The sequence below is a fragment of the Simochromis diagramma genome, unplaced genomic scaffold (assembly GCF_900408965.1).
Source record: "Simochromis diagramma unplaced genomic scaffold, fSimDia1.1 OVJJ01000802.1, whole genome shotgun sequence".
Lineage (NCBI taxonomy): Eukaryota > Metazoa > Chordata > Actinopteri > Cichliformes > Cichlidae > Simochromis > Simochromis diagramma.
This window is the reverse complement of record NW_024387492.1, coordinates 11,356,766-11,370,829: the sequence shown is the minus strand read 5'-3', so window position 1 is coordinate 11,370,829 and position 14,064 is coordinate 11,356,766. Positions and strand designations below refer to the sequence as shown.

The following is a 14,064-nucleotide window of genomic DNA, read 5'->3' as shown; positions in this document are numbered from 1 at the left end:
CAAAATAAACTATAGCTGTAGGAAATTAAAACTGGCTTTTTGTTCTTAGATCAGAAGCAGGATCATTCGAGTGATGAGTCGAAGTATGGGTGGAATAAACGTTTTTGGTGCTGGATTATTAGTTTGCACATAAGCAGTTGTGTGCTGGACACTGCAAGCATCATAGCTGGGTGGCATATTATATTATTGCAAATGTTACAAGTTGAAAACCATGCTACATTTAGTTGCTACAAAAAAAGGGAGGGGGGGGGGGGAATATCAGCTTTTTAAAAAAGATCGGCTAGTTTTTCCAGATTCTTTGAGTCTAAGTAAGCGTAAAAACATTTGACACCCAAATGATCCAGACATAATCACAACTAACAAAAGCTGTACTGTGTAGCTTTTAACTAAATGTCATGTCAGACTGAGATAAAACTAAGTTATATCAGTAAGAGGTGCAGTGAGTATGATGTAGACAAGGGGACTTTGTGTGTACATTTCTCTTATATTACACTGGCCCAAGATTATTTTGCATTAATGTAACAAAATGATCTAATCCATTAAGGTTTTATTTTGGTACTTCTGCTAATCTGTAAATTTATGTTTAGATTTAATATTTAAAATGAGCACTGGGGTGGGGAAGAAAGATGATATGGATTACTTTAAATGTGGCATGATTGTTGGTGTCAAGTAGACAGACTATTCTGTGTCTTTCAAGAACTGCTGATGTACTGGGATTTTCACACACAACTACCTCTAGGGTTTACAGAGAATGACACATGATGGAGAAAATATCCAGTGCGTGTACTTTTCTGGGTGAAAATGTCTTGCCGATCCCACAGGTCAGAGGAGAATGGCAAGACTAAGAACAGAAATAGTAAACTGAGGCTACAATCTGTACCTGCTTACTAATAGAAGATCAATAGAAGATTGGAAAAATTGTTTGGTCTGATTAACCCTCAATTTCTTCCACAATATATGGTTGGTAGGGCAGAATTTATGGTGAACAACATGAAAGATTGTTCCATCCTGCACGTATCAATTATTCAGACTGCTGCTGATGTAATCAAGTAATTCCATGAAGAATTGAAGAAGTTATGAAGGAAAAAGAGGGGTTCATGTTAATACTAGCAAGGTGTACCTAAATGGTGAGTGCATATTTGACATATTCAAGCTTCCATCTATCATTTTCTTCAGCTTATCCGGTCTGTTCAGCATCCAAAGCTTTAAATGTAATATTTAGATGTACCTATTAACACTTAGTATTTCAATTTAAATTTCATTTTTGAATGTAAGATCGAACATTAGCTGTTATTTGAAAAAATTTTTTGCTGGAAATCTGCTAAAAATGAGAAAAACGCACCCTGAATCTTTGTATAATATTTGGAACTTTTTGGAATTAAATCCTGTAGTTATTTCAAGAATAGCTCAGTGCACAAGACAAGGCAACAACAGCCATGCGAATAGATGCAGTCAGTTTCTACTCCACAAACTGTTTAACAAACTAGATGCCAAACTGAGGTTTCCTATCTCGGCCATTTGGAGTCAGACTGTGTGCACGTCTAACTGCTTTTTGCTTTTTAAAACTATGCATAATAGCTTATGTATGATCAAAATTCAAAGTATAATTTCCGTACCAGTTAGCAGTATTTAGATTTTATTTTCAAAACAGTTTAATCTCAAAATAACATTTCGAGTTCAGTCTCGAAATTTCATCTTTATGGTCAAAATGAACAATAATATTTATTTTTTTCTTAATGTGGCCCTATACTATAGTTTTTTTGTTTTCTTTTTTTTCGTTTTTCAAATATAGAATGAAATATCCCTGATGGCGCCTGTCCCGTTAATGCCCCACTCACTCAGATCCACATACACCTAGCAAGACTAGCTGTCATTCAGTCTCCGAAGTTTCTACGGACTTTATTTGGCAACTTATTCTCCGTGACTTCGTAATTTAGAGATTTGTTGTGCGGTATCGGTGTTTCGCTTTGCTTCGAGGTTTTGTTTGGCTGCAATGTGCAGCTAAACACGCTACTGTGTATTTACAATATAGAAGTTGTACGCCTGCTATAACTTCTGCTACGGGTTAGCATACGCTAATGTTATTATGCGGGTTCTAATTTGAGAGAGCGGTTCACAGGAATTCGAATGGAATGGAAGCAATTAACCCAAGTATGCGAGCTGGTATATATATATGTATGTGTGTGTGTGTGTGTGTATATTTTAGTTTTTTTTTGTAAATACAAGCCACCTTAAGGATAGCGGTAGTTTTATTTCAAGCTTTTGAGGTCGAGCTTGTCGTTAGCATGACAGTAAATGACTTAGCTGCTAGCTACTAGCAGCGGCAATGTCAATTGTTTAGACTAGTGTGTTTGTTTGCTATTGTTTATCTCGTCGGCTTACGCTGCTGTGCATTGCTAGCTTCGTGCCAATTTGATGACTAAGTCTAGAATACATAATGATTAACGGTATTTGGATGAGTTGAGTTTTACAAGTGTGGGGATGCGTTGGGGTACGGTGTATATACCAGGATGGCCGAGTGGTTAAGGCGTTGGACTTAAGATCCAATGGACATATGTCCGCGTGGGTTCGAACCCCACTCCTGGTAAATTTATTTTGTTGATGTATTGGAAGGTTTGCGTCACATAACATAAACGAAGAAACAGTTCTGTTACATTACAAGCGAGACCGAGGCAAAACAGAGAGCACTGATGATAAAGAGCTTATAGTTGCAGATGTGGTAGCTGCGTATGCATCGTCTTGTATTATTTCCACCGAATGCAACAATTTCAGCTCCGTTTAAAATTGCACTTTTTAACAGTTCTCCCATTTTATAATTAGTTATTTAAAAAATACACATTTTTTTTCAGCCAATTTCTTTTGATAATAACAGTTTTCCTCTAAGTTAACAGATTTGCAGCAGTCTATTAGTAATAAAACGGTGCTGAAAATCGCGGTCGCTAAAATAGTGTTGTTATACAAAGCCAGCCGCCAGCTTGCGGTTAACCCAAGTATCCAAACATTACTTGGAGAATTAGGAAGGTTGATTAGGAAGGTTGGTTTAAATTCTGATTATCCGTCTGATTATTACTTGTTTAAGGCGTAACCCGACGTGCACCACTCTAGAAATGCAGCTACACCCCCATTGACGGAACTCTTGTGACTGGCTTGTTCGGTGAGGTCGTTTCCTCTTGTGAATTTCGCCGCAGTTTTTGGATTTATCAGTGAAAGAATAACAAGAATTATCTCAATATAAGGTATAATAATCATACCGTCAATATAAAAACTCACAAAATTAGGCAAATCAATGCAAGGAGAAACTGAAACTGAGTGAGTGAATGTACAAAGTAGTGGAAAAACTGAGGGACAACAGAGGCAGCAGAAATTGCAAGAAATATAACTAAATATAATGTAGGTGCAGTTAACGCAGAGTCAAAACAGGTAATTTCTTTATAACTCAGGATTGGGAAATCCTGTTGATCACAGTCTGTTTACCAATATAAGTTTAGTAGTAGTAATATAAGATATTAGACATAAAAAATTGAAACATCAGAAATAACTTTTTGGCACACCAGCATCTGTAAATTACTTAGGATATACTAAGATTCTCCACAGAAGTTTAAAACTAGGTCTTAGCAAAGCACATTGCATTACTAAATCTTTCAGGAGTAGTTGCGTGATTAGGACAGAAGAGGGCACTTTAACGCCTTCTTGTAGTTTCTGGGCTGGAGTCCAGCACTGGCCCAGAGGAGGCCTGCACACACTCACCCCTGTAATTTCACAGCCAGGGCGATGCCTTAGATCCATCGATACCCAGTCATCTGCATATGCCACCGGAAAGGCTTGACAGAAAATAGCTGCAAGCAGTACTCAACAGTTTGGTGCACTGTAGTCATGCAGCCTTATAAATACTTCTCAACTTCACAAACATGGTGAGTGTGTAACTATGAATCATGTTTAGCAAATTGGGGTAAATTGAGGAAGAATTACTGTGTGTAAAAATCGCTAATGGGGCCTTACATACTAAAGATTTCCTGGTCTTAGACCATATTTTGTCCCCTTCCTCCCTCTTTTTTTTCACTGACAAACGCATATGCTGTCACTTGATATGTTTTTGAGGCATTAATAGAGCACTGATTTGTGAAATTGAGCCTCTTCTTTAGGCTGCGTGAGGAAGCATCCACAAAAGAGGCCCGACAACTGAGACGCAGAGGGAGAAGGATGAGGGCATACAATGGGAGATCAACATCTCAACATCCCCCAAAGCCTCAGAGACTTTTTCTAATGGGGTCTAATCTATTATTCAGTCCCCTCAGACACGGGAAAAGTTGTTGTTTTCAGGCCGACATAACTCACTATCACAACATGAAACCTGAGACATCAGGGGTGGAGGGGTGTGTATGGTAACGATTGTTGCTGTTGTATGTATTAACTTTCTTATTATTTTTTCCATTTAAGCCGTGGCCATAAATAAGGGTTTGATTCTTATTTTACTTGTAATTATTTATGTTTTAAACTTGAGTTTCTGTTTGTCTTCCTGTCTTGTTTTGTTTGTAGTTGTGTATCAAAGCTGCTATATGAATAAAGTTGGTTATTGAGGAGAAACCTGTTTTGTGTGTTGATTGAAAAAAGCAACATATGTTTTGTTGGAGCTTTGCTGGTTGTAATTTTGAATTAAACTAGAAAAAACCCACACACAAACACACATTTTGGGGATTTTACACTGTACCTGGGTGCCCAGTAATTCCCAGGATTTGTTTATGGGCTGAAATACTCAATAAAGTGATAAGCAGCCAGGCGTGGAATGCAGTTACTCTTTCCAGGAAGTGCATCTTTGGGGTACCTGTCCATTTCTATGCATCTTATACATTCTGTCCCTCTTCCTTTTACATGACTGTACTTACTATTTCGCTGAGTCATCATTTCCTTTGTGATAAAGCTTATAGTTAGGGCTGGGTCAGGTGACCCTGAAGCATATCTTAGTTATTCTGTTCTAGACTAAGGTTGCTGGGGTACTTCCTGTGATCCATTCAGCATTTCTTCTCTAGATTTCTTTTCATTCCCCAGGTGTTTATATACCACTGCTGCAGGCTATTAATTCTTGTCCTGTCTCTTGCATAGTCTCTGTGCATCACATCTCCTTTTTCTCTTCTCTTTACCCTCACCTCTTAACCAGTATCAGCAGATGACTGAGCCTGGTTCTGCTGGAGGTCTCTTTTCTTGCAAGGGAGTTTTTCCTCCCCGCATTTGCCTAATGCTTGCTCACAGGGGGTTATCGGAGGGTTTCTCTTTAATACCGCAGGGGTCTTTACCTTACAGTGTAAGGTACAGTGTCTGATTAGTTGGTATATAAATAAAAATGAATCACTTTGCTTGATCTGCCAGTGAAATATTTAGTGTTAATAAATAAAACTACCCAAAATATAGGTCAAATGAAATGCCCCTCTTAATGCATCAATAGCAATATTATAATATGATATACAATCAAGCATTGGTACGGACCAGTTTGTAGAGACAACAAATGTGTAGGTGTCTAAATACAACCATTAATGCAGAGAGTTCAATTAATTAAATGGGTCACATTGCCCACATGCTGCAATAAAACAAATCTCTCTGATCCAGCGTCAGGCTTTAGTCAGTTTGCGTTCCCTTAGGTGGAAAGGCGTGGAAACTGTCTTTCCACCGTCCATTATTTCTCCTGGCTTAGTGTTTCTATTAAAGTTTGTGTTTCCCCGTGAGAGTCATAGGTTTTGTTAGAATTACATCACGTGACGGCCACCGCGCCATGTTTCCATCTCAGACTCAGGAAAACTTTTACAGCCAGAGGGACACGCTACAGAGCGAAATCAAGTCACCCAGAGGGGGCAATGTAGTTCCGATATATGCCTTCAAAATAAGTCCTCGGTTGTTGCAACGTGAGTCGGTAATTAGGATTGAATCTATTATCCGGTGAATATATCATTTTCCATCTATAAAAAGATTATTTCGTTTATTTCCGACGCCTCAGTAACAATATAACACTGCGAGGAACTGCTTTAGTTCTTTGACTATTTTATTTTGAAAGACAGCGCTACCGTTTCCGTTGCATTTAGCTTGCTGTTTGCGTCAGTGTATGTAACAGGGAGAAAGAGTGGAGAAAAGCAACAGGAACAAAAGTTGTGGACCTGAGTGAACAGCTCTGCCGTGCTCACCCGTGAAATGTTGTAACCAGCTCTCCGTTTGCAACAGACAGCTAGCCGTGTGCTTTGGTAGACGACGGTGGCCTCACCTTGCATTGCGTTGCCAAAAGGCGTCTCTTGAAGCTTTTTTGGCACATCGCGGAGACTGGATGCGCTCGGGGACGGTTCTCTTTGGTTAACGTCAGCTAAGTTTTAACGCTAGTTAGTGGGGAAAGACGCCTCGTTTCTCGTAGAAAATGCCTTAGATGAATTAAATCCACGCAGTTTTAATACATTTTACCCTGTTTGTCCATCCGTACTCGACACGTTTTGGACTTGCTCTGAGGGAACACGTCTCTTGACCCTTGGTGACAGCAGAGGTGAGTGATTGGATCCATGAAAACGCCCATGACCTGTAGTGCTCATCACTATGGTACGTTATTGTGAAGTTCGCTATCGGATTTAATTGTAAAAGGAGCCACTGAGAGAGAAAAGTTTGAAATAAAATGGGATAAAAAAAAAAATCACAGTAATCTTGCAGTGAGTTGGCTGAGGGGTGGTGCAGCACTCTAAACAAAGATTCCCAAACTGCCGCAGTCATACCTAAGAGATAAAACATTAACTAAAACAAGACTATCATTGATTCACTGTTTAAAAGTCACTTGGTATATTTTGTAAGGATCGCGCTAGTCCCGTCAGATTATCCATATATATGCGTGCTTTTAAGCAGTTAACATGTGCACTTTGGTCCAGTCCACTTTGGGGCAAGCTAGAAAGTTCTGCACCACACTTGTGAGTCAAAGAGATCAGATTAGAATATATATATATATATATATATATATATATATATATATTTATTTATTTATTTATTTTAAAGTCTTCTCAGTTGTTTTGGTCTGGTTGTCAGCACTACTCCACTTACAAAAAGAGGAACTGAAATTAAAGTAAAGATAGCTGCAAGACAGATGAGGCTGACTTTTCATTGAGTTTACAGTTGTTATTTTTGGGGTCTTGCATCATCCCTCAAGAACTGTAACTCACCAAGAACTGTAAGGGGGGGAAACTGCACATGAAGTCCTTTCATGGTAAAAAAGTAAGCTATTTTGGAAGGGAAAGTGGTTGAGTTTTAATGAAAGGATACCCTGAAGTGAAACAGACCACAGGCATAAGCGAGACAAAAAAAAAGGGGGTCTCAAAAGCTGCAGCATGACTCAGAAATGTAAACTAGTAAATTGAGATGACCAGCTGAAGTATTGACTGGAGCTTTTTTCTTTTGAGTTTCAAACTGAGACTTGAACAAAAAACATCTCTTCAATCAGATTTCTTTGTTGTGTTGATGCCGATTTCAATATCTAGATTGCTTCCATGCCAAGGTTTAAGTCCACATTTTAATTGCCAGTTAAGGAGTTATTTAAAGATAAAGAAGAGCACAGCTTGGCATCCTAAGACATGGTTTAAAAAGCTTGTTTCCTCCTGAGACATCCTAGGTTGTCATGAGGTACCAGGTCTGAGACACTTGATCTGGCCATTTGTGGATTTTTGTCTTCTACTAAATGTCATATGAAAGCAATAGAGAACTAATTTGACAGAACTAATTTTGTTTTTGGAGGAACTGTGGAGTTTGAGTTTTCATTTTTATTCCTTACAGGTGCAGGAAGAGGGCTGCTGAGAGGCCTGGAAATTGATCACTATTTTACCTAATCTAGCACTGGATTAACTGGGCTGCAATGGCGTCACCCGGAGACGTCGCTGGGGGAGGAGCTAACGAAGAATTCAACGACAAAATCAAATCAAGATCTGGTATGTTTTGATATTTATGTCCATTGTTTGTGTTGGTATTTTGCAGCTGTCTCCAGTACTTAATGTTCCCTAACGTGAACAAATGAAGCAGAGCATGCAAGTCCAAAGGTTGTCAGAGCTTTCAGTGTTCTTTAACAGAATAAATGGCACGAGGCAACAGTTTGTTGTGCGTGAACATGTGCAGTCACTGTTAGAAAACCGTGACAGAGCCAGAAATCCTGTTGGTGTATGGTTAACCATACGTGGAGGCAGGGGAAGAGAGACACAGCACACAACACAGCGTAATGAGGACAGAGTGGGTTTGCAATCACACCTTTGCAAGGGGAAACAGAAAGGGAAAGTGTCCAGCAGCAGAAGAGGGGGAGGACAAGAATGTAGGGATGGTTTTAGAGAGAGACACACCCACTGATCACGTTCTCTGCAGATCATTCCATTCTATAGGTTAATATTTCGTAGACGCCGCCCTCAGAGGGAGAGACGCTTACAAACAAGTTGTTGTTCTAGTTAGAGGAGTGCTTTAGTTGGTCTAAATTAAGGTAATTGGAGGACAATGCCCTGATGTTGTGTACCCATCTTGATTTAGTCTATTCCTGGCTCTTTGAACAGTACATTTAGTTAGAACATGGCAAACTGGAAGAACAATATAAGCACACATTTTCCTATGTCAGAGGAGTCTAGAGTGAAACTTTGCATTGTAAGTTTATCATGATACATCCCGCTAAAGAGGTTGTTAAAGGATGTCCCATTTTAAAATTGGTGCCCAGGTCAAATGGGCTGACAAGATGCAAAGAAAATTGGAGTGTAAGACAGAACCGAGGAAAGCAAGCTCATCACTCTTATATCAAACACTTTACCTGTACGAGTAACTATTACACAAACACTATTGTCATATGGGGATTGTTTACTTTTAACAAAAACTGAGCTTTAAGTTAAACGTCTTGGATGTAAATTGATGTTAAAGCAGCATTTGGCTTAAGGTGCAAAATCATTGGCATGTAACTCATGAGGTTTCCATTTCCACTGATAACTGAAATGGGGATCAAAGTTAGGAATGCATTTATATACATCAGCCAACTATTATGATCAGCTGAGCAACAGTTGTTATTCCTGTTTAGATTTTTAAAAAATAATTTACAGATTTCAATATTTATCTGTTGGCACAGACAGAAGTTTAAACCCCCCCACCCCCCCAGAATCAGTCTGCCAAAGAGTTCAATCTGGCCTACTATAGGGCTTTGGAAAACATGGAAATTTCAAAGGAGAGTATAAAGTGTGGTTTTTTGACTGTATTTGGATCAGTTTTACAGGCCTCTTACTGACAATGATATAAAACATAAGCCTATCATATACTTAAAAATAAGACTTTTCTGCTTTAAACAGTAAAAAAAAATGTTTTTCTTTGAATTTGCACATGATTTATTATTATTTTTAAATTACAGGATAAAGTTGTTTATTTCTTACAGTGTAGTCTCAATGAGCAGTGTCAATAGGTTTCTTTGGTGTCTTTGTGATTTGGAAAAAGTGAGATGTAATAGTAAAATTGCAGGTTTCTTTGATAACACATTTAATCAGGATTAAATGTTTTATAAAACTGCTTTAGACTGACGGTAAGGGGAAAATGTTTTGGGTATTTTTAATAGGTTATTAGGCAGTAGCCTTACCGGTCTGGCCCTCTTAAAATGAAATTGGGCTTTATGTGGCTGTTGATATAAATGAGGTTGACCCCTGTTGTACTAAAAAAATTCAGTGTCAAAAATGGAATTAATAATATGAAGAAGTGGGGGAAAAAACAGTGTCTTTCAATTGTTATTTTAACACACTGATATTGGTAATAGGATTACCCTGCTATATGTTAGGCTAAAGTGTTACTTGACCTATTTTAGGTCATTGGTAAGTAGGAGCTTCGGCCTTGGAATGTTTCTACTTTAATGTTCCTATAAAAAAGAACACATATAAATATATTTAAAGCCTGTGTTCTGGGTTTCACCATAGCCCTCCCCCCTTCTAACTCCCAATTCCTGCTGTAAACTTGTTAAATACAGTAAAAAGAGGCCAGTTCTCATGCCAGCTTTCCTCACCCACCCAGCCTCACAGCACTGGTGGATTCCATGCCAGGAATTCCACTGTGCCGATGGAGTTTGTAATTTATAATGCTTGTCTCCAGACCACAATGCTTTTCTCACAAAGATTCAGGTTTCCCTAGCAACCCTAAAAGTAATGTTTTCTTTTATGGCAACGAGGGGAAAATTTAGCACGTAGCATAGCTGCACAAAAAACGCAACTTAGAAAATACGGCCACTCACATGTATGTCGAGGTAACCTAGGAGCCTCGGCACAAGTGGTTCTTATCTTCTCTTTGATGATGGAAATTTGTGGTGTGTGTTTGTAGTTGGTGGATAAATATGACAGAAATTAGCTGTTCTGTTTTAGAATTCAGAGAGTAAGCGCTTGCTTTGAAACCAAGGCAAATCTGGGAAATGGCTTCAAGCTAAACGCTGATAAAATATCATGTGGTCTACCCCGATCACTATAAAGTCTTCTTTCTTTCACCATGTTATAAACTAGTGAGGCTGATTGTTAACAGTGATCCTTAGACACCCACCCAAAACTGGGTTTGTTTCATGTGGTTTCTGTCATCATGAGAAAAAGTCTACACAGAGCTGAAACATGGGGTATTAGAAGAGAGTGACAAGCAGGTGAGTGTGTGTGCGTCTGTGTGTGTGTGTGTGTGGTGAGCAGGTGGAGGGATGTTTTTGCAGCTGGGAAGACAAGCATTAGCGCACTTGTTAATCTCCATGCCGGCCACCATGTGGGCATGTTTGAAAGGTTGGAGAATTCATAGCCAACAGCAGAGCGCGCGCTCAAACGGTAAACTCTGTTTTTTGTCACGCTTAGTGACTGTCACAAAGTTAGCGCCAGGCGTCCTGATCTTGCAGAGAGAGTGAGCACGTTCGTTATTTCAGCTGGCTCGTTTTCCATTTGGTGCTTGACTGAGATCTCACTGCAGTGTAGGTTGGAGCAGGGGTGTGTATGTGTGTTACCAAGTTTCCTATGAACTAGCTATATAGTCACTCCGTTTCACAGACAAATGCACATTAGTGTCTCTGGAGGGCGAGGGGAGGTGGTTCAGTGTGTCAGGTTACTATCCAAGCTTACAGTGGATTAAGGAGGAAAGAAAACAGAGGAAATGGGGTGGAGGTTAAAGCTGACAGAGCAGGTAATGTATCTGCTAGGGATGCACTGATCGAACTTCTTCCATCTTAGAGTAAAATAACTTGAATATACAACAATGAATGGTTTACAGAAAGTGTATTTATTAGTAAAATAATAAATGACAATGGGATCAAAATAATGAAACATATGATGGCTTGGTAGCACTTCATTTGGCACTGTTGTGTTTTCCCTTCCTGGAGCCCTGGGTTAGATTGTTACATATCCAGCTGCAACTGACACACACACACACACACACACACACATACACACACAGAGAGAATCCGGGAGGCTGCTTGCCAACATGTGTAGTATTTTTGTTACATGCCTCTTTTTACAACATATTGCACCTACCTTTACAAGCATCCATGCTGGGCATTTCATCACTGATATGTGCGATTACTCATCTCACGTTTAAGTATTTCTTTGTTAAATAAACTAATTGAACAAGCTAAGCCTTGTCTTTTTGTTGCCAATTTTGAGCCAAGCTGGTAACAAACAGGTGCTCGTCTGTAGCTATGAATGCAATTTGGAAGGCAATGGTGCTTTTTCAGTTCCTTAGTGGTTGTTTTTTTCATTAGTCAGTAAATTTGGAGGCTGTAAGCCTCTTCTAGTTTCTTCTTCTGATTCTGGATCAGGTGACCTACACTCTTTGTTGATTTTTATGGTGGAGCCATTTTTTCCGGCAGGCTTCAGAGATCGTGCTCTGGGTAACTGGACACATTTACTTGTTGTCTTTTAGTTTGTTGTCTTTGTGCATGAAGGCCGTTGGAGCAGCTTGTCTCAGGTACATTTCCGTAACTTTTTAGGTAAGTTGGCAGCTAGTCGGTTTGTCATCAGTTACCGTGCTGTGTGTTTAAAACACCCACCACCAAATGCATGAAGACTACGGTCTAGTGTATGTAGTAAGTTTCTTTTGGTTAGGTAGCTAGTAAGGGAAGAGTGTGCCTTACTGCTGGGTGTTTCATACCAGTAATTGTTAACCTAGTGTTGTACAACAATTTTGTATCAATAACTGTTTTTTATTCTATCAGTTATATTCTGTGGTCCAGTCCCAGAAGTGTGTACAGTATATTTTACACTATTTTTGTGTGGACATGGCATCTGCACATGAGTTTTTTTCAAACTCCCAATGAACAGTTGTTAACTGCTTAGAAAAAAAGAGCAGTGGGAAGTGGCAGAGCATTTTGGCATTGATTGCTCTAGACTCTCCAAAAGGATGAAGTTTTTTCTATTTTAAAAGAAAAGCTTATTGAGAACGGTGTATTGATTGCAGAAGGTGGCCGCAAGAAAATCTTAGTCTTCTGAACAAACGCCTAAGGTAATTCCATCTGCGTTAACTTTTGAACAGCAGAAAGAGATGTTAATGTTGCAGCATCAACACACTTTGGAGTGTGAAGAAAAGAGAGGCAAAAGAGCAGGAAGTGGAATTGAAAAGGTTAAGATTACATGTTTGTCTGTATGAAGCTGATTTCCCGAAGGTTATAGAGAAAAGTTTAGAGTTTCCTGGAAACAGGAGAGCCAAACTTATGTGGCATTTGTTCGGGAGCTAACAACCTTGTTTAAAAAAAAATAAGCTCATATTTTTATGTTAACATGTTAATTTCATTTATTTTAATGTAATTATACTAGTGCAAAGTAATGTATTTGCATTGTATCATCTCAGTTCAGTGTGAAAGTCATTAGAAGACTGGATACTAGGATCAGGCTCAGTCATTGCAGAGGAGCCTACCTTGTGGTAATGCTATTCTTTTTCCATAATGTAAAGATGTATGGCTTAAACACATAGCTTAATTTGTGGAACTGGAGTTTAATAACTTGAAACTCCAGTTCTACAAATTCATCCTGGTTCCTTCTACTTAAAATCTCACTTGATTCTACTGCAGTCTTTACCCTCCCCTCCCCAACACAGCCGAGTTTCTCACAGACAAAAACACCCAGTGGAGGAAGATGAAATGGCATCTCTTGGATCTCCGCAGATGTGGTCATATTACACTCAGATTTAAAAATCAATCCAGCAGTAGTCAGAAATATCCTCCTCTTGTTTGTTCTCGTTAGATGACGATCATGATGGATCTCTTAGCCGCTATCCACATAAACACACACACACACACACACCAACTTCAAAGTGCAGAGAAGTTTGGGTACCGACTTGTGCATGCCTGGAAACATCTGCGTTGCAAGTTTTGGTTATGTGTTGAGGTACGATGTGAAACCTAGTGCTTCACAGATTGAATTTATCACAAATCTCAGCACAATGACAACATAAATTTAACACATCAATGGGGAAATTGGCTAAAAGTCGCCTTGATTGGCGAGCTGTCATCGTTAACTTTGACCATGTCTGACACCATTGTCCTTCTGCACAACCCTGTTGCTGTCATTCAGCTACGATAGGCTCGAGTCCGCTCACCAGTTGAAGATGAGTAAGCAGTTAAGAAAATGAATGAATGCATACTTGCATGCATACATACCTCACATGTGAAAGAAAGGTGGGGAGCAAACAGGTCAGGCTTCTGATTGCTCTTAACACTTTCCAGAGTTTTGTCTTTTCTTGGATTAGCATGATGTCAGTAAGCGGGGCTATTGTTAATCCCAGGCACACAGCTCTGGCTATTAGCACACAAATCTTCTGTTCATGATGGACAACCAATCAGGAGAAAGGTTGGCCATGTTTCACACAGCATGAACTGAGTGGCTGAAATTGTAAATAAGGATTATGTTAAACGATGCATCATGCAAAACTACTCTAACAAAGTCCAAGAATTTAAAGATGGAATTTAGGGTAATAAGTCCCCTATAATTAAAATAAATAAATCACTAGCTGCTGCCCTCCATCTGACCTGTAGGCTGTATTGTATATGGTAAAGTGCTAATTTTGTGGTTTGCCACATTGCAAATCAGTTCTGAATGGGAT

At 39.2% G+C, this 14,064-nt stretch overlaps 1 protein-coding gene and 1 non-coding gene across 2 annotated transcripts in view; both read left to right on the top strand.

Annotated features, from left to right (window-relative positions):
- Positions 1–2,504: 2,504 nt before the first annotated feature.
- trnal-uaa lies at positions 2,505–2,587 on the top strand. Its single transcript has one exon. It is a non-coding gene; the product is annotated as a tRNA-Leu (tRNA).
- Positions 2,588–6,081: 3,494 nt separating this feature from the next.
- utrn (utrophin) overlaps positions 6,082–14,064 on the top strand; it is a 190,828-nt gene continuing 182,845 nt past the window's right edge. Inside the window, 2 exon segments of the mRNA XM_040017758.1 lie at positions 6,082–6,517; positions 7,786–7,937. Coding sequence (XP_039873692.1) covers positions 7,865–7,937 — 73 coding nt within the window. The 5' untranslated portion in view covers positions 6,082–6,517; positions 7,786–7,864.